At 45.6% G+C, this 22,095-nt stretch overlaps 1 protein-coding gene across 1 annotated transcript in view; it reads right to left on the bottom strand.

Moving 5' to 3' along the window:
* Positions 1-6,968: 6,968 nt before the first annotated feature.
* Positions 6,969-22,095, bottom strand: part of nbas (NBAS subunit of NRZ tethering complex) — a 190,981-nt gene continuing 175,854 nt past the window's right edge. Inside the window, exon 52 of the mRNA XM_035422884.1 lies at positions 6,969-8,100. Within this exon, the coding sequence (XP_035278775.1) occupies positions 7,825-8,100 (276 nt within the window). The 3' untranslated portion in view covers positions 6,969-7,824. The remainder of the gene's footprint in view (positions 8,101-22,095) is intronic.

Below are 22,095 nucleotides of genomic sequence, written 5' to 3'. Positions count from 1 at the left end.
GTATAAACCCGCAAGGGGTGATCTTGTTGACAACGAGGCTTTTCACGGAGCCCCGTGCAATTAAACCGCGGCGATTAAGACCGTGTCCCATCAAAAGGGTAAACACGCAGAATCTCCTCAAATACCCGAAAAGCATGCTGAGGCTGCTTGGGAAAAAAAACACACTGCCCCTCTGTATGGAATCCAAATGTAAAATAGCGCAAAATGTAAAATGACCCCCCCCCCCCAAAAAAAATAAAAAATTTGTACAACACTACAATTATTCAACACTGTTTGGACACGCCTCTCCATCCAGAAAGATGCACTGAGAAACATGGTCGTTGAGCTCCAGGCTTTATTGACAACGGTTGTTTCATTCATAACGGTTGTTTCTCTAACCATCCAACGGAAATTTACAACATGAGAAGTTTGGAGTTTAAAGAACTCCCCGGGACCCCTTTAACGCAGAGGATATGGCATCTACACAGAACGAGAGAGAGGGAGAAGCGGGACACGAGAACCAACACAAGACAAGAGTGAGAAGGAACACGACTGTCTTCTCATTCGAGATGAGCGCTACCATCTCACCGAACATTTTGACACACCAGTCAAAATGTCGTCAGTTAGTGGGAGAGAAGTGAGTTTTTCTCATGTTGGTAATTCACAGAGTACAAAACACTGATCTGTTATAGGTAGAAACGTGGTCACAACTAAGCATCCATCAGCCCTGTAGCCGTGATGCAGATCAAAAAAAATTGTTTGGGGGCGATGTTGATATAAAAGTCTTTACTGAAATTCACTTCAATCTATCCTTCAAAATGTTCTTTTGAAAGGTTAGTTACGATTGAGATGTGAAGTAAAAAGCTATTCAGAAGCAATATCTATTACAGTTTTTTATATGCAATTACCATTGACTGCAGAATGTTACAATTCCATTTTTCCTTCAGCTCAATCTGACCTGCAGGTCTCCCAGCAGCCAGTCTTTCTGTGGATAACAAAACACTGTTATAATCATTTCCGGTTTTTTAAGAACATATCCATAATGAATGCTTTTCAGCGAAAGTTTGAAACATTCATAAATAGTCAAAGAGAAGCGGGCAGGGCAGGGCTGGGCATGGTCTACAGTGCCATGTGCACTCAATACTGTGTGAAATTTCCATATCGCCAGAGAATTTGAGGCATTGAACTGCACTCTGTTCGATTCAATTTTACTTGCATAGCACTTTTTTTTTTTTTTTTTTGCAGAGATACTGGCTGGGATTCAATAAACATTCGTCCTTAACTTTGACTCACGAGTAAACGCATGTATTAACCTTCTTCTTTTTTTTCTTCACAAACCCAGCTTGGCGAGTTTGTTCCAGCGATCCTGGGGCTCGTCACACACCGCGCGTGAAGCGACACGTTGGCGTTTTAATGAGTCTGATGCGGCGCGCTCGCCCCAAACGTGCTAATTAGCTTGTCCCGAGAAGGCCTTGACGATCAGCTCACCCGGCCGCTCACTGCGCCAGTCCAAGGTGCATTCCAAATGTGGCCCTTCAAGGTGTGAGGTCACAAACACGCGATCGGAATGTGAACGTTCTGATGCCGATGTCACAGTCACTGCTGGTAACTGAAAGCGCCGGAGTTCTGGAGCACTGACTTGACTTGTGAATTTTGACCTGCTCCTCAAAGGGTTAAGAAGGCCAGGCCCGCTGCGGGGGGGACCCCCCCCCGCGGGGGGGACCCCCCCCGGAACGACCTCCTCGTGTTTCTCGAGTGCACCCCGACTCCCTGATGTTTTTGAGATTTATGCCGCGGCTTCGCTCGGCCACTGACCGAGACCGCGCGCTGCGTATCCACGGCGACCTTTTCCACGTTTCCTCCGTACAGCGCATGCAGTCGCGTCCGGCTTTTATGATGATGCATCATCTCGGCTGGGTTTTTAACGGGCTGCAGTTCGAGCGGAGCGCTGCTATCGCTCCTGGAACTCCCCTGCACCGAGCAGCGTTACCCTGCAACAATCATTACATCTGACACCAGCGCAATCAAAGGCGTCCGCTAATGTAGATTTTTATTACTGGCTCGGAATAGGCGACCGAGCTCATATGTCTCACATACTGGCCAGCGGGTCAGCCTTAGTGCTCATAAAAAGAATTTATAAAAGCCATATGCATGAGTGGCTGTTCTGTCACACGATAAATCCACAAGTGATATCTGGATTGTATGCGTCCATAGGAAGAGGCCTATACAAACACATGTAAGTATTCAAATATACACCACAGAACTGTGTGAGGAGACGGACATAGTTTTCAAACATGACAAAGACAACTGAAGGGAAAGACGTCAGCAGTGATTTTCGTAGTCACTTATTTCCTAGTCAATGCCGAGCTTTGTCTGCCCCTGGCTCATGTTAATTTCAGTTTTTTTGTTCCGTTCTCCTCCCCTCCATTTACAACTCACCAAATCAACCTGATCGCTTTTTAAATGCGCTGAAGTTTAAAAGACCGGGCCTAAAATGCTTTGTTCTCGTGCCGGTGAGCCACCCCTGTGTGTCCTCACAAAAGAACACGGCAGAGCTACTTCAGAGCTGCCAGCCTCTGACAACAGCTTCTCCCTCAAAGGCTCCACAGAGGAGTTCTGGTGTGAGGGGAGTTTTTTTTTTTTTTTTTTTTTTTTTTTCTGAAGGCCTCCTAATCTTTTCCTGTCTTGTCAAGTGGTTTACTCCACCTCTGGGGTCTACTTTCCTGTAGCCCTTATCTGCAGAGATGGTGGCATTGTCGAGGCTGAAAAAGAAACTGTTCGTGTTCTGCTGCAGATTTTGAAACCAAAAGATTCTGGGGCCAGCTCCAGGGAAATGTATATAAAAAAACAAAAAAAAAAACACACACAACCACTGGTTTTGGAGATTTCACCAAAAAAAATTAAATACAAACATTATAAACGTTAGCCAGTCACAACAGCGAGTCCTCTGACATGCCGCCTTCCTTAGTCCACCGAAGATTTCCCACAGGAGATATAGTACAGCATGTACCTTTGTGATAACAGTGACCTTTTTTTTTTTTTTTTTTTTTTTTTTTTTTAGGGAGAGTGCAACTGCAAGACAGCCTTTTTCTCTGAGTGCGCAAAACACACCATGTACCAGAAATAGAAATCACAAATGCATCTCAAATTAAAGCTGACAAGCAACGCGGATTGTGATTACAGGTTCTTATGTAACGTGGTGATTAAAGCACGTAAAAATAATAATGAGGAAATTGCACTTTGTTCCATGATTTGCAAACCGTTGTTGATCGGCTGCTCAAGGAAAATCGTTTCGCTGTTAGAATCTGATTGCAACAATCAGAACAACAGGGATTCACATAAATCTATACTATAATTGTACACTAAACATTTATCAATCATACCAAGCACACATTTATATCAATCATATATTTGTTCTCACACACACACACACACACACACATATAAATATCTTTTTTTTTCTTTGTCAGAAATGTTAATCCGGCCAACTCTCATCTTATTCATCAGACTTGCCTTAAGCAAGGAAGCCTATAATCAAACATGTTCTAAAAACCCCCAGCTGACTGCATATTAAGAATGCGTACATGATTTCAAATGGAAATAACCCCCCCCTCTCCATGTACGCATTACCATATGTGGCAAGGGCGCACCCTCGAAAAATCCAACTGCCAATGCAAAAAATGCCAAAGACAGGCTACAGATTCTATTAACGAGGAGCGGGCGAGGGTTAGGGTTATTTTCACACCAGCCCAGCTGCGGACTTCACTTCCATTGCAATTATCTGCTTCAGATCAATGTTAGGACACCACCTCTCCATAGGAGGCCACTCCTTTGCACACTGTTCCTCAGCATGCCAGTCACAGTCACACTCTTTTTATTTCCGGAAGCTTGCCCATGACCCAAAAAAGGGAGCCAGGCCTGAGTAAGTTTTAAAAACGGCTAAATCCAAAGCAGCTGCCCGGTGGCTCATTCGGTTAAGGCACCGCTCTTGTGCCACGTGGATGAGCCTCGCGGCCTCGGATCGAGTCCGGACCGGGCCCAGATCCGTTGGGCGGTGCGTGACTGGCGGTTGCATCATCCAGGGTTCCTGGAGGAATCAGTCGGTTAGGGTTCCGCTTCCTGGCTCTCACATGTATGCAGCTGTGTGTCACATGTTTGTCGCAGGAGACTAGCCATTCCAAATTGGGGTCGGAATTGGTTATGCTTGGATATGCCAAATTTGTGAACAAAAAAAAAAAGATTCCCCAAACACTGTTTTTTTTTGTGTGTGAGTGTGAGTGTGTGTGTGTGTGCATGTGCGTGTGCGTGTGCGTGTGTGTTTGTGTGCGCGTACGTATGTGCGGAGTGGACTCCTAACTGATCAACACATCAACTTCTGTTCACCATGGATTTAGAACACGGAGGAACGCCCGACTCACGCTTTGAACCGCAAGCGAATGGAAAGTAAACACCAGCAACCCCACCAGCCAATGAGAGCAGCCGGTGAGACGGAGAAACAAACACAGCCGAAAACGCAGCGTCTGGATTTCTCTAACTCCGTAAACACGCGCTCGCTACAGTACCCCACGTCCCACCGCTGGGAGAACCTCGCATCTGCAGAGAGACAGCTCGCGTAAAAAAAGAAACAAAGAAACAGACGAAACCACGCTGCAACAACAGCTGTTTGCTGCCTGACAAAGAGGAAAAAGAACGGTTATATAAATCAGGCGAGCAGTCATAATGTTAAATGTCTTAATAAAAAATAAAAGAAGGAAAAAAAAATTTAATTACTCAATAAAAAAATAATCTAACCTATTCAGTCCCAATTTCAAAGTCATTTGAGTAATTGCTAAATCCCTACAGGGAACAGGCTTCCATAACCTTTGGTTACTGAGACTATCAATTTTTCAAAACAGAAGATGCAACTGTATGATAAACACATTTACATATATTCCTTCTCCACAGAAATCCTGCACCTGGATCAACAGCAACCTATCTAACACCTGGGTAGATAGCGATCTATCTAACACCTTGGTATATAGTGACCTATCACCTGGGTAGATAGATTGCTATGCAATGTTAACACTTCATCCTTCAGTATGACCCAATACAGGTACATTGTCATTACGAGATATTCTCTCAACATAAATGAGATTAGGGCTTTATCTAGTAAATATTCTATCACTTTTACCGTTTAGGCATTATGATACTAATTATCCAGATTGGCATACAAAAGAGCACACTGAAAGGTACCTGTGGGTCTGATTCTTAGCTGGGGTGCTTCTATTACACCCCTGAGTGAGGTACCGGACCCGGATGGCTTCAGTGTACATCCAGCTGCATAAATGGGCTGATTCTACTATATATAAGTTGCTCTGGGTAAGAGTACCTACTAAGTGCCTACAATGCCAAAAAAAGGACATAAAAGGAAACTGAGGGGGGGGAGGGGGGGGCACAAACACACAATACATTTGATGTGGTGGGAAGGTGTACTTAACCACCCCCCCCCCCCACCGTCTAGCCCCACTCCAAACTAATGAGCCAATATTTATTCACCTTTACTCCCCTGTACAAGAGAGCCACACCGGATGTATTATTTACACAAATACAAGCTCGCGCCCTCACAATAACACAATAATACAATTTTGTCATATTACCGCGGAGCTCGCCACTGCATTACGCGTTAATGACATCCCCTTCCCGACGCGGGGCGGTAACGACGAGGCGCGTCAGCACCTGAGGACGAAACGGTAATCGGAGTAACGAAACACAATCGAAACTCAATTTCCCGTATTATTATTATTTTGTTTTTTTTGTGCGCGCGCGCGCGTGTGCTCCAGGAGCGGAGCCTCAGCGATGTCACGGCTCGTTTGCGAACCCTCCTCGATTAGCAGGTCGCCGCGGACGACTCCCCCCCCCCCCCTTATGACTTCCGCGTGGGTCGGACGCATTACAGAAACGAGCAGGAGAGCGGCAGTCACACCGGCTGGATTACGGGGGGCTATTTTTGGTCAGAGGACCCTGTAATTAATGTCGAGGGGAACGAATCATGAGCCCCTCCGGGTATCGCAGCGCTCCGCGTGTCAAAATTCCTTCCAAAAAAAGCCATTCCCCAACACTTTGGGGGGGGGGGGGGCTGCGAGCTGCGCTGTGTCATCATCGCGTCCCACTGACAGAACCTTTTAGCGAGGGGTGGAGAGAGAGCAAGCTCTCAAGCGGCGAGATAAAGTCGAAAGACAGCCGGCGTAAAAAAAAAATGCAATACGGCGATATCTCTCTCACCGCATACATACTGCATATCCTACACACACACACACAATCCTACACACACACACACGCGCACACGCACGCACACGCACAATCCTACACACACACACACACACACACACACACACACGCACAATCCTACACACACACACACACACACACACACACACACACACGCACATACATATGGAGATTAGATTCCTGAGAAATGCACTGGCGGAGCGAATTCCACCACGGAAAATGGAATTGATGGAATGTGTCCCGGTACGCACAGGAGCTGTCGGGCACTGAGCGCTGTAGCGCGATCTGAGCCTTCTCCTGTGCCCACACAGAACACAGCCCGCAGCCAGCAGTTAATCCTCCATCTTCTTTTTTTTTATTCAGAGAACAGACATCAGTTTCATTCTCTGCGCTAATGTACTACCCTGCCAAGTCTTAATCTTAAGTTCTTTGAAAACACAACTGTATCAAATATACATGTATATATATATATATACACACACACACATACACGCGCACACACACACACATATATATTTTAGAAACATTAATGTTCCCTTCAGAACAATGAACCTCGTATATATGTTTTAAATGGAGGGGTAACTCCAAAGAGAAACAAGGAGGAGTTAAAAAAGGAGGAGATTTACAACTTGGAATCCAATCCGAAGGTGAAACCATCATGTGTTCTCAGCAATAAAAATACGCATGCTTCTGGAACTGAGAACAAGAGAAACTACGAAAAATAGTTTTAGTGCATCTTTATATCTTTATTATTATTATTATTATTATTATTATAACAGAATATACTGTTACCAGTATTACATCACCAGCCCTGTGTGATTTAAACCTTTCCATGCATAATTATGGCCCTATTAAAATGCTACCATAATGGAGGTTTTAAATAGCCACTTGGCATTGAGGCAGCTGCAGGGAATAATTTGTTTAAAACAAAGAACAGGAAAAAAAGGTTAATCGATCTACTGTACAACATACCCAGAGCTGTCATGGACCTGCAAATATATAAACTCACAGCAACCTTCAAGCTTTTCAATTACCGTTATGCTTTAATGATTACCCACTGTGACACAGTACCATAACAAACTGCAGACAGCTGTAGAGTTGTATGGGAAAAACATATGGGCTGCACTTTCTATGAATGCTCCTTCATAAGAGCTCTATAACTCCAGTATAGCACGTTCATAAGCACTACACAGACATTCATAAATGCTAAACAACCGCAACTAGGAATACGGCACAAGTCACTCAGGTATTTACCTGGCAATGCCACGCGCTGCATAGGTACAGACACAACACCTCCCATTTATAGCTACTGACATAAGCATTGTTTATAATATGTTTATAACGGGCTTATGAAGGTGTTATACACTGCTTATAAAGAAGTTGTACACCTCTTAAGAAAGCATGCGCAAAATGTGTTATGTTAATCACATGCTATGAATAAGGAGTCCGTTTGTGGAGTGGCACTAGGGCACTGTCTCTGATTTAAGGGTGAGCAGGAAGAATTGGGGACAAATGTCCCGGGTACGACTCTGCTTCTGATTGGCCGTCTGGCGAGGCCACGCCCCCTCCCCCGCTCGGTCACAGCCATCGCCTGACGACGGCGAGCGCGCTGTTGAAGGTGAACTGGCCCTGGTGGGTGCCCCTGTGGGCCAGCAGCAGCGACCCCGCCTCCGCCGGGCGCCCGGCCGCCCTCATCTCGCGGCACACCTCCTCCACGTCCCACCCCTTCTCCTGGTGGTGGGCCAGGAGGTGCTCCGCCAGCCGGGGGTAGAACGCCGTCCCCACGCATCGGATCAGGAGCCCCGCGTCCAGGAGCAGGGCCAGAAGCTCCTCGTCACAGTTCGACTCGTCCACCTGGAAGAGACAGCCATGGAGTAAAATAAAAGCGTCTGCTAAATAAATGCAATGCAATGTAATATCACAACTGTTCTCTACCCTTTAGTTTAAGGTTGTGAGGTCACAAATATGCGATTGGAATGTTTGGAACTGAACATTCTTATGCTGATGTCACAATCGCTACTGGTAACTGAAAGCAATGGGGTTCTAGAGCACTGATGTACTGTAGAATGTTGAAAAAAAACCATTCCAAAGACCCTACTCTTCAAAGAGTTAAACACCTCAGGTGGACCCACCAGCCCTGCAGCCTCAGGAAAAAACAAAAATAAATAAAAGAAAAATGCACTATTCCCACAAACATTTTTGTTAATGCTATGGGCGCGTGTTTATGGTGCGCTTTGTCCGTTCACGTCAGCTAAATATTCAACACTGACACGCATCGTTTGCTTCCTTGTGCGCCTTCCAGAGTTAAAAATCACAACGTCCAAACTCGAGCGCGCGTCTGTCCTCAAACCGCAGAGGGCTGCGGTCAGGCGGCGTTTAACGGACACCGCGGCACGCTGCGGTTTAGCTGGCACGGCGCTCGCGTCAGCAGCTCCAAGGCGTCGTTTCCCCATCTTCCACCAATCGCGGCCTTTCGTTGTTCGTGAATATTCATGAAGGCGCAGACTCCGGAGGAGGCAGGCTCCGTGCCCCCGAGCGAGACATCCCGGCTTAACTGCCGCAGTAAAACGGGCGTCTGTTTGAAACGCCCGTGTAAAAACGCAAGCAGAGCAGAGCTTCCCAGAACGGGGCCTTTCTGCCGGCCGAATCGCTAACGCGCTAACACGACAACGAACATCGCTAGCGCTGCACTTGCACTCTTCATCACGGAGACTTTGTGATGCGCGCCGCGATTAGCGGACGTTCTCAGAGACATGCCGTAGACGCTTTGTCCGGTGCAGCGCCATCGTCAATTATCCAAGAACGAGGACGGCTAACGAGAAAAGCGAAGCGTCTGTAAATTGAATGCGAAGAGGTCCGCCCACGTCTAAGAATAAAGGTCGTCTTACGCGCGCGGGTCTGTTTCTCTCCCCCCCACCCCCCTCCCCCCCCCACACGCAGCCGGGAGGTGAAGTCGCGTGTCGCCGTTTAGCTGCGTAGGCGGGAGACATTAGAACACGTAAACGCACTCGCCCTGTCAATCAGCTGTTTCCAGGGACGACGGGACCGCGCGGCGGCGTTTCCCGGGCGCAGTGCGCGCGACCCGAGTTCGGCCGCAGCACGCCACTAATCCTGCGCCGACCGGCGCCAGCATCGACGGACCCGAACGCTCCCCCTCAGGACTTGCAGTTTTGTGCCATAGTTCTTTTTTTTTGGGGGGGGGGGGGTGGGGGGCTTTTCTACATGAATAATTTGTGCAAGTTAGATAATCAATTATATTCTATATTTGATTGAATGCATTGCTGACGGCACACGATACCTTGTGATGTTTTTCATATATAGCGCACGGACACACACAGATGCACACCCATGCATACATCCACACACGTGCACACACGTGCACACACACACACACACACACACACACACACACACAAAACCCTCCCTCAGAATGAAGCAAGCGTGATAACCACTGAAATGAACTGCAAGCCGTTGTCGAGGTTTTGTGTGTGTATGTGTGTGTGCGTGTGTATGTGTATATGTGTGTGTGTGTGTGCGCATGTGTGTGTGTATGTGTGCCTGTATACACCGATGTGAATGATCCCCATGTCACTTTCTATCTAACAAGAAGCATCCAGGACCGGGGCCCCCTGGGGGTTTGCGGAGAAGTGTGGAAAGGGAGATGAAAGCAGGCGGAGCCGACGGTAGAAAAACCGCGCTTCTGTGGACCCGCGTGACGCGACGCCACCCAACTGCCTCCTGATGTGCTTCTGCTCAAAACGCACCTCTGCACAAACATCCGGCTTCGACTGGCGTGCGTTTCCACCACGCTCGAGTCCACAGAACGGCTCGCGTTTTAGCCGCGCCGCGCGCTCTGGTCTGGAAGCGTTTCCGGACCTACGCGCGCGGGTCTCCGGGACAACACAGAGCCCCACACACGGGACGGGAGACCGTCGAGCGACATCGAGCGAAAACGTTTGTTCTGCGGCGGCAGAGGCGGAGATAGCGGCTCGGAGAATTCTCATCACAAACTCGTGACTTCCGATAACAGGCTCCGGCAATTTCAGCTCTAATCCTGCTGCTTCGGAGAAAGCACTGCAGAGAAATGAAACTGTGACCTGTGAGCACAAAGCCATTACAGCAAACATACATACATACATACATACATACATATATATATACACACACTCATACATACATACATATATACACACTCATACATACACATGAATACATACATACATTCATACATACCCACATACATTCATACATACACACACACACACACATACATACATACCCACATACATACATACATACATACATACATACAGACACACACTCATACATACACATGAATACATACATACATGCATTCATACATACCCACATACATTCATACATACACACACACACACACACACACACAGACATACATACATACCCACATACATACATACATACATACACACACACACACACACACAGACATACATACATACCCACATACATACATACATACATACATACATACATACATACATACATACAAATACATACACACACACACACATGCATACACACATACATACAAACCCACATACATTCATACATACATAGCCACATACATACACACACACACACACATACATACATACAGACATACACACACACATGCATACATGTATACATACACACATACAGTACATGCACACATACATACATACATAATACACAACGTAAATCAGCAAAAAGCAAAAGCAGGACTCTTTACCTATGCAGAAATCACACAGCTATACCAGGATAAACTCGACGGTGTGATCAAACTGAGCTGTGTGTGCAGAGGCCTGCTTTGCAGAATGTCCCTCAATCTTAATCGCGTTTCAAATCTTCTATTCAAGGACGCGACTGAAAGCATTTCATTAAACGTAAAAAATCGCCATCGACTGGAATACGAGTCAAAGGAGCGGATGTGATATTAAAGGTGTGGGCGTGTGTACTTTGTGTATGTACTGTACGTACAGTATGTACATATGCATGTATGTGTATTAAAATGCAGCTTAGGCAGGTGGTAGAGTTCTCTTCATCATGTTCCTACAGACCTTCCCGAGGTTTATAAAAAGCCACACTGCATGCGGCTTATATTAAAAGCGTAGCCCACAGAGAGGCCACACGGTCCACCTAACAGTCATCAGACATTCGAGTGCTTTCATGCAAAGAGTACATAAAGGACAGGAAATCCGTGACTCGCGCTGTCAAATTTGCGAAAAGTCGGGAATTTAGCGGTTTAGCGGCTACGTCCCTAGCGTATCCTGCACTCGAAGCGGAGGCAGAAAGCGCCCACAGCCTTATCACCACCACCACACCGGGAACACGCAAACACGTCGAAACGTCCGCCGAGCACCTCTCTCAACGCTGAAGGGATTTTCCACGCGTCACCTCCAGTTGAGTAATGACTGGAGGGGCTGACTAATTAACGCGCCTGAACGCGGTGTTCTGACCCGAAATCTCCGGGAATATGCTTGCGCAGCAAGGAGGGAGGAAATTAAGCCTGCTACGCAGAAATGGGTCACTTTTAGGCGCTTGCATAGATCTGCTGGAAAAAAAAAGTTACGCCGACAAGTCAAGTCATTTCGGATGTCATTTTGCTTGTTATCCAAGTCAAATGGATAGCACAACTGTAGCACAACATTACAGTAAAGCACATCTAGAGTACAGAGGACTGAGCCAGGGTTTAGCCACCATGTATTCAGACTCAACAGGCGTCTGTTATGACTGGAGAGCGCCACCTGTTGGAGGGTTAAAACCCGGTTGTAATTCTCTGAGCTGTAATGTTTACCATGCTCCAGGTGAGCGGGTTTTCGGGGGGGGTGACCCACGGGGAAAGATCGGGCCCGTTCGCCCCCTCTCGGGCTGAACCCTACGCGGCAGCCCGGATCTGTTGCGTGATCCATCTCAGCCGCGAAGCTCGGCCGGTCCGTTGCGCTCCGCGGGGGAGACGGCACGATCGAGCCCGCTCCCACGCGGTCCGCCTCCTGCCCATGCAAATTAGCGCGCATCGGTCCCGCCCACGCCGATGATTTACCTCCAGGAAACGCGGCCCTGGATGAAAGGAAGCCTTCCGCGGCGGCGACCGCGCGCAATTAAGGGGAAGCGCTCAGAACTCCGGCGGTAAACAAGGAGCGGCGCTGGAGGCGAGTGCTCCCCGCGAGTTTTACCGCGAACACGCGCGGGGGGGGGGTTCCTTCGGTGTGGGGCGCAGGGCGGGAGATTCAGGCTCGACCGAACGCAAGAATCGCATAAACCTTCGCGAGAGCCCTGTTGCCACGGTGCTAGACGGAGGGCGATTAATAATACATGAGGTCGGCTTCCCCGGACTGAAGGGAGCACTGGAGCTGAAGAGCGAGCCTTGAGCATTCACGGGCGGATTTGTGAGACACAGTTATTTGCATGGTTTGAGAATCACAGTGGATCACGCAAAATTCCTGCGTGGTCCCGCAGTATACCTTTGTTTCGCAGGTTATTATGATGCCATATGCAAAAAGGCAGTGTATGTGGCCATTGTGAAACACAGTGTTCACCGAGCCAGGGGAACTCACATTCAAAGACCACTGTTCTGCCGTGGCAATTTGGTTGAAATGAATATTTTAGGAGGCCTGGCTGTAAATTGCTACATTGTACATTCTGTATGGCCAAACAAACTCGAAGGCTCACAGAATGAGATGCAACAGCTCAAGTCTGTTTTCAGGAACGTCTACAGGAAACAGAAAGCCTATACGATCTATATGGAAAGTCTGATTCCTCAACCTGCCAACAGGCACCCACCACCACCCCCCATAATCTGAGCCAGAAAAGCTTTGAATCATCTTTTACAGCAAAACAGCATCACTTCCATGACATTTCAACCCGATAATAAAATGTGCACCCCGTTCCATTTCCAGAATCCTCGCTTCTGAGTCCGGTAGAGCTCGAGCGAGCTGGCATTTCGCCCCTTCCCCCACACGGTTTCCCACCGAAAGCTGGCACCCTTTTGCCCGAGGCCCGGCCCGTACCCATTTTCCGGGTCGTTCCGCCCGCCTGAACGGTGGTGGAGGCCAAAGTCTCCCGCCAAAAGGTCGCGCGGTCGAGCGTAAAGTAAAACGCGGCCTGTGAGCTCGCCCACTCGGTGAAGCATTGGGGGGGGGGGGGGGTGAAGTGTGTCCGAACATGTACGCATGAGGGGGGAAAAAATGCGCCTTGCTTCAATAATAAGATTTTTTATTCAAGGAGGAAGTGCTGAATATTCTAGACGCACTCAACAGACCCAGAAGAGTATTTCAAGTTGATGACATTTGTTCTTTTCGTGTTTTTTTTTTTTTTTGGGCGAATCGTTGGAGTTGAGTTGAGCGCAACTCACCAAAGAGAGAGAGGTGACTGCGAGCGCCCGTACCCGACGACATAACAAACGCAGTGAATCTCGCTTTCGTTTTCATTACCAAGCGAGTGCGCATTCATCGCCCCCCCTGAACAAAACCTGACTGAGATTAAACGCGTCGCGGAAGGACGGGTTCGGCGGTTAATGCGTTCTATTTAGCATGAGAATTGCTGTTAGGGCCGTCGTGAGGAAAACGCTCTCCCCGCTTTGAGCCTGAAACTCAAAGTGATGGCCAGGCCTCAATAAAAAATAAAAAAAAGAAAGAAAAAAAGAAAAGAAAATGAGTATGAAAGTGACTGAGCCCTGGGAAATGAGAGATGACGGCTCATCTTGAGAACTGGCATTGGTGGGCACTTCCTGTGCGAGGGCGATACAACAGGAGACGTTTTTTTTCTCTTCTCCCTCCTTCATTTTACCGATGGTTGCCAGCAGCGGATCATTTCAAGTGCAAATTCTTGTAAGCGAAGGGGAAGCTAACTTCATAAACATCCTTTTAATTAGGTCCGGCAGCGGTAATTGGTGCGGTCTAACGATGGCGGTTTCCTCACCGCGCGCGGCGGCTAATCGGATACCGCGACCGCGAAGCAGTCCCATGCGCCGAAAAAATAAAAAAGCAAATGCCCTCCCCCCAGGGAGAAGAGCTTTGGATCCGATCACACGTACCCAGAAACAGGTCGCCTCCTGAGAACGACGGCTTTAATATCGCAATAATTCGCAGCATTACATTACATTACAGGCATTTAGCAGAGGCTCTTATCCAGAGCGACGTACAACAAGTGCATCTGTTCAAGGTGCAGAAGTGCAGAAAAACACACTAGTGTGAAGTAAAGATCGTAGTGCCAGAAGTGACCGCATAGATCAGGACTCCAGCATGTGTCCTAATGGATAGATTGCACCTTATAACGGAAAGTAAAGGAAAGTAAAAGGAAGGAAAAAAAATAAATAGAAGAAAGTCTGGGTCATGTTCTCTTTCTGCAGTTTCCATAGTTTTCCCCGTTTTCCCCAGGGATTTCTATTTTGAGCTTGTTTGCCATCAGTCCGTTACAGAACAGACGCGTTCGAAAATACAATATAGATGCTCTGTTTCCAGGGCGACGTACGTGTGTGTGCGCGCGGCGCGAAACAACAAACAAACGGTGAGGCAGACAAGAGTCAGTCAAGAAAAGGCTAATCGTTTACACGGTGGAATATATCACACACGCGTGCTGTTCTGCGAGGGGGGGGGGGGGGGGGGCGGAAGACCGCTGAAAACAACGGGTTCGATAATGGGCGCCATTCGCTGCTCAGTTCGCCCCGTGCTCCGCGATGCTTCTGGACGTCCGGTGAAGTGCTGGCGAACAGGGGGGACGTCGTAATTCACAATCGAGCCTTTCGGCGAATTTGGAAGAACGCACTTAATTAGAATTAACCGCTCGCGTACGGTAGGCCATAAATTATTTATCAGCTGCTTAGCTTTCATCATTTAAAAAATGGCGACGCTCGCGGGAGCGTGAAACACGGCTTCTTCCCACGTGTTTGTGCTTTTAACGCCACAACGCCAAAAAAAAAAAAAAAGATGTCCAGTGGGGGAAGAAAAACACAAAAAGGAGGGAAAAAATGGACAGGGTTAGGGTCGAGGGCTTAAACGAAAAGGGGGCAGGTAAAGCATTGAGGGGTTTCCACGGCGACACAGTTCTCGTGCTCACGCTGTGCTGTACACCTGTGTTGGCGTGCGCCGTGTCTGACAGTCTGACTGACTGTGGTACAGTACATAGAGGATGGGGACGTACTCCTTCGACCTCCTCGGGCATTTCAAACGCATCTGAAACGTCCCTTTCAGAGTTCCCCAGCAAAGCTCCGTGCCCAGACAGCGGAACGAACACTACTTCCACTTCCTTATCTGAACCGGGGCAGCGGCACCACACACAAACCGTTAGCGCGCGGGAACCTGTCCAAGCAGGAAAGTGTCTCTTTCATATGCGCGAGGTACGCATCTATAACACACCGATGACCCGAGCTTTTACCAGCTGAACTCTGTCAAAGGTTTCCCCACCAATTAACAGCGAGGAGCCCTGAAATCTGCCGTCTCTTTCCTTGCATTTAGTTTTAATGGTGTCTTAGTCATTTCCCCGCAAACTAGGCCGGACTGTTCAGCATCTCGCACTAGAGTGCTTTGTAACATTGAAAACTAAAACAAGGAAGAGTTCACCTGCCTGTATGACAGGAGCGTTCAAAATAAAACCAAAATAAAACATGCAACTTTATTAGCTTGGCAGCCAAAGCAGACCGCAAGCTGAGCAACAGTGCTCAGCGCGCGATGTGCCGATAGCAGGTTAGCGCTAGCAGTGAAGCCAGCTGGCTAACGCTAACGTTATGATTATGCCCCCCGGGAGCCTAGCCAGAACTGCCGCCCTCCCAGAGGCCAGAGAGGCTGAAGTGCTGTGACTGCCTGTTTGCCCAAAAGACTTTTTACTGACCAATGAGGTGCGTGGTTACCCTGGCAACCTAAGCTCTCCCCCTCCCTGGGTGAAAACATAAAATGCCCCATCATTCCCAAATATTATCATGTTGTATTGGGTGGTACTGCTAGTGTTTCCCCAAAAAATCCTAAAGACAATTTCCTGTTTGTCGTCTCACACAAAGTTGAAATGAGATCTGCGTCCTTGGTCATGGTGAGGAATCGAACCCCTGACCGCACGACGGGGGGGGGGGGGGGGGGGGTCAGTACATGGGCTGAGGTTCCAGCCGCCAGAGGGACTACGTCACACGCTCTCTCCCTGAAACGCTTTTTAAAAAACGTCCCTCCCAGGTAAACGCCCGGACTCGCGTCCTTCCCCTCCCTTCTTTTTAAAGTAACTCAAACGTTTAAATGCTAAAAATAACCGCGGCCAATGCCGCCAATCAACGCACGGCGCTATCCGTAATCACGCCCGATTAGCGACAAAGGCGGAGACGCACTGATAAATTAATTAAAACACCTTTCGCCGACCGAGCGATGGTCTCTGTCAGCGTCCGCGGCCTCTCTAGCGCGTTCCCGCCGCTTGCGTCGTCACGGTGACACCTCCGCTCATTAATATTCAGATGGGAAAAATCGTTGCTATGTATCGCTGTGAACAGCGATAGGCAGGCAGCCCATTCATTTTGTTCAACAACCTCCCCCCCCCCGTTATCTGTGCCATCTTGGCGTCCCATTATTCATGCTAATTTTGCTGCCCCCCCCCCCCCCTTTCCCCCCAAAACAAAACAACAAGAACTACAACAACAACAAAAAAAACCTTGCCATGCACTCTTTCACTCTGTTGTGCTATAAATTCATTTCAGGGAGAGAAGACATGAAATGTCTGAACTGGAAAACTTCTCACTTCTGTCTGCATACGAGTTTGTGAGTGTGTATGTGCGCGTGCCCAGGTATGTGTGTGAATCTGTGTGCGTGTGTGAGCAAGATTGCACTACCATTATGGATGTTTTGAAAGGTGAATCGGGCAAACAGGATCAAACCATTACTAATGTCTGCACCTGCATTTCAAGTGCATATGTGCTCTACAGTACAAGCAGGCGAATACACACACCACTTTAATTATTATTAGAACAGTGTGAATAAACAAGCTCAACTCTGTGAAAGCCTCCGGATAACTGATAACAGTCTGGAATGACTACGCCATTGATTACTGCATTATCATTTTTGCAAATCATTTCAAAAAGTCTAGTTTAATGAGACGATCAATGTTCCGTCTCAACCAAAACATACCGTGCGCGCACAGCACTGAGAAAAATAATCTAACAAGCAGTTACTGAGATGTTCAATAGAATGAAACAAATATAACCCGTCTTCTAATGAATAAGATGTCTCAGTGCTTTCGTACAGACCACTCATGTCAGTCTGTAACAGGCCTAACAGGACCGATTAGTCTGATTACGAAACATACAGTATATCCAGACCTCTGAGCACAACATCAGCCTTCCAAAGCAAAAAGGAAAAAGAAAAATGAAGCGTGTCTCAGGTTGTTTTTCTTGTTTCCTGTACGCAATTTCCTGGCGCCATGTCGAAGTGTCCCGATAAGCTTTTCTACCGCCCGATACAGGAGCTCGAGAGTTTCTCTCTCTTTTTTTATTTTCCATCTTGGTGACATTATCCTCCCGGGGCTCCCGATTTATTCACGACGGAGTGACGGCAGGACCGTAAATTCCGCGAGCTCGTCTTGGAGGACCCCGACCGCGAGCAGCCAGCCAATCGGCTGGGGGGCGCGGAGCGCGCCGCGGCAACGCCGAAGAGGGACGTGGCCAGATCGCAACTCCGTTGATACTGAAAGCGCGAAGCGGTGCGGCATAAATCAACTTACACGCTCGGCCGTTTCAGCATCGCCGCGGATGTGAGCACTGCAAGGAGGCACTGCCGTGTTCCTTTAACCCTTTCAGGAGTGGGATCGCAAGGGTGCGGATTATAATGTTCTTAACTCTGAACGTTCTGATGTAACACTCGCTACTGGTAGCTGAAAGCAATGGGGTTCTAGAACACTGACTTAGAATGTTGATAACATTCCAAAAAAATACCAACTCTTCAAACGGCTAAGCAAGCAAATGGCTGCACTCAACCATGCTGCCTGTTGTCTCAATACTATGCTAATCTGGGTTAAAATTGTGGAAAAACTAAGTCAAGACTGTGAATTCCATAGTACAAATGCTAAAAAATATATTTGAGGCCTTAAAAAAAAAAATGTTTTCCCAGAAAAAATATGTATATATTCCATGGCTTGTTATGGTCATAAGTACCTATACTAGTATATACAAAATTTTTGGCTCGTCCAAAATCGAAAAAGAACCAATGTCCCAACCTTTCTTTAACCTGCTGAACACAGCCGTGAACTTGCCTCGACCCTCAGACTTATCGTTTTCATAACCCTAACCCTAAGTTGAGCCCTAAAACGTAATTGAAGCCATAGGAACTTCTGAAAACATGTGATTACTGATTTAAAATTGTGGAAAAACTAAGTCAAGACTGTGAATTCCATAGTACAAATGCTAAAAAATATATTTGAGGCCTTAAAAAAAAAATGTTTTCCCAGAAAAAATATGTATATATTCCATAGCTTGTTATGGTCATAGGTACCTATACTAGTATATACAAAATTGTTGGCTCGTCCAAAATCGAAAAAGAAGCAATGTCCCAACCATTCTTTAACCCGCTGAACACAGCCGTGAACTTGCCTCGACCCTCAGACTTATCGTTTCCATAACCCTAACCCTAAGTTGAGCCCTAAAACGTAATTGAAGCCATAGGAACTTCTGAAAACATGTGATTACTCATTTAAAATTGTGGAAAAACTAAGTCAAGACTGTGAATTCCATAGTACAAATGCTAAAAAATATATTTGAGGCCTTAAAAAAAATGTTTTCCCTGAAAAAATATGTATATATTCCATAGCTTGTTATGGTCAAAGGTACCTATACCAGTATATACAAAATTTTTGGCTCGTCCAAAATCGAAAAAGAACCAATGTCCCAACCATTCTTTAACCTGCTGAACACAGCCGTGAAGTTGCCTCGAACCTCAGACTTATCGTTTTCATAACCCTAACCCTAAGTTGAGCCCTAAAACGTAATTGAAGCCATAGGAACTTCTGAAAACATGTGATTACTCATTTAAAATTGTGGAAAAACTAAGTCAAGACTGTGAATTCCATAGTACAAATGCTAAAAAATATATTTGAGGCCTTAAAAAAAAAATGTTTTCCCTGAAAAAATATGTATATATTCCATAGCTTGTTATGGTCATAGGTACCTATACTAGTATATACAAAATTTTTGGCTCGTCCAAAATCGAAAAAGAACCAATGTCCCAACCATTCTTTAACCTGCTGAACACAGCCGTGAACTTGCCTCGACCCTCAGACTTATCGTTTTCATAACCCTAACCCTAAGTTGAGACCTAAAACGTAATTGAAGCCATAGGAACTTCTGAAAACATGTGATTACTCATTTAAAATTGTGGAAAAACTAAGTCAAGACAGTGAATTCCATAGTACAAATGCTAAAAAATATATTTGAGGCCTTAAAAAAAAAAGTTTTCCCTGAAAAAATATGTATATATTCCATAGCTTGTTATGGTCATAGGTACCTATACTAGTATATACAAAATTTTTGGCTCGTCCAAAATCGAAAAAGAACCAATGTCCCAACCATTCATTAACCAGCTGAACACAGCCGTGAACTTGCCTCGACCCTCAGACTTATCGTTTTCATAACCCTAACCCTAAGTTGAGCCCTAAAACGTAATTGAAGCCATAGGAACTTCTGAAAACATGTGATTACTGATTTAAAATTGTGGAAAAACTAAGTCAAGACAGTGAATTCCATAGTAGAAATGCTAAAAAATATATTTGAGGCCTTAAAAAAAAAAATGTTTTCCCTGAAAAAATATGTATATATTCCATAGCTTGTTATGGTCAAAGGTACCTATACTAGTATATACAAAATTTTTGGCTCGTCCAAAATCGAAAAAGAACCAATGTCCCAACCTTTCTTTAACCTGCTGAATACAGCCGAAAACTTGCCTCGACCCTCAGACTTATCGTTTTCATAACCCTAACCCTAAGTTGAGCCCTAAAACGTAATTGAAGCCATAGGAACTTCTGAAAACATGTGATTACTCATTTAAAATTGTGGAAAAACTAAGTCAAGACTGTGAATTCCATAGTACAAATGCTAAAAAATATATTTGAGGCCTTAAAAAAAAAATGTTTTCCCTGAAAAAATATGTACATATTCCATAGCTGGTTATGGTCATAGGTACCTATACTAGTATATACAAAATTTTTGGCTCGTCCAAAATCGAAAAAGAACCAATGTCCCAACCATTCTTTAACCCGCTGAACACAGCCGTGAACTTGCCTCGACCCTCAGACTTATCGTTTTCATAACCCTAACCCTAAGTTGAGCCCTAAAACGTAATTGAAGCCATAGGAACTTCTGAAAACATGTGATTACTCATTTAAAATTGTGGAAAAAACTAAGTCAAGACTGTGAATTCCATAGTACAAATGCTAAAAAATATATTTGAGGCCTTAAAAAAAAAATGTTTTCCCTGAAAAAAAATGTATATATTCCATAGCTTGTTATGGTCAAAGGTACCTATACTAGTATATACAAAATTGTTGGCTCGTCCAAAATCGAAAAAGAACCAATGTCCCAACCATTCTTTAACCTGCTGAACACAGCCGTGAACTTGCCTCGAACCTCAGACTTATCGTTTTCATAACCCTAACCCTAAGTTGAGCCCTAAAACGTAATTGAAGCCATAGGAACGTCTGAAAACATGTGATTACTGATTTAAAATTGTGGAAAAACTAAGTCAAGACAGTGAATTCCATAGTACAAATGCTAAAAAATATATTTGAGGCCTTAAAAAAAAAAAAGTTTTCCCTGAAAAAATATGTATATATTCCATAGCTTGTTATGGTCAAAGGTACCTATACTAGTATATACAAAATTTTTGGCTCGTCCAAAATCGAAAAAGAACCAATGTCCCAACCTTTCTTTAACCTGCTGAACACAGCCGTAAACTTGCCTCGACCCTCAGACTTATCGTTTTCATAACCCTAACCCTAAGTTGAGCCCTAAAACGTAATTGAAGCCATAGGACCTTCTGAAAACATGTGATTACTCATTTAAAATTGTGGAAAAACTAAGTCAAGACAGTGAATTCCATAGTACAAATGCTAAAAAATATATTTGAGGCCTTAAAAAAAAAAATGTTTTCCCTGAAAAAATATGTATACATTCCATAGCTTGTTATGGTCATAGGTACCTATACTAGTATATACAAAATTTTTGGCTCGTCCAAAATCGAAAAAGAACCAATGTCCCAACCTTTCTTTAACCTGCTGAACACAGCCGTGAACTTGCCTCGACCCTCAGACTTACCGTTTTCATAACCCTAACCCTAAGTTGAGCCCTAAAACGTAATTGAAGCCATAGGAACTTCTGAAAACATTTGATTACTCATTTAAAATTGTGGAAAAACTAAGTCAAGACTGTGAATTCCATAGTACAAATGCTAAAAAATATATTTGAGGCCTTAAAAAAAAAATGTTTTCCCTGAAAAAATATGTATATATTCCATAGCTTGTTATGGTCATAGGTACCTATACTAGTATATACAAAATTTTTGGCTCGTCCAAAATCGAAAAAGAACCAATGTCCCAACCTTTCTTTAACCTGCTGAACACAGCCGTGAACTTGCCTCGACCCTCAGACTTATCGTTTTCATAACCCTAACCCTAAGTTGAGCCCTAAAACGTAATTGAAGCCATAGGAACTTCTGAAAACATGTGATTACTCATTTAAAATTGTGGAAAAACTAAGTCAAGACAGTGAATTCCATAGTACAAATGCTAAAAAATATATTTGAGGCCTTAAAAAAAAAAAGGTTTCCCGGAAAAAATATGTATATATTCCATAGCTTGTTATGGTCATAGGTA

Source organism: Anguilla anguilla, chromosome 6 (genome assembly GCF_013347855.1).
Source record: "Anguilla anguilla isolate fAngAng1 chromosome 6, fAngAng1.pri, whole genome shotgun sequence".
NCBI classification, from domain to species: Eukaryota; Metazoa; Chordata; class Actinopteri; order Anguilliformes; family Anguillidae; genus Anguilla; species Anguilla anguilla.
The sequence above is the reverse complement of the archived record's forward strand: the minus strand, read 5'-3'. Positions and strand labels throughout refer to the sequence as shown.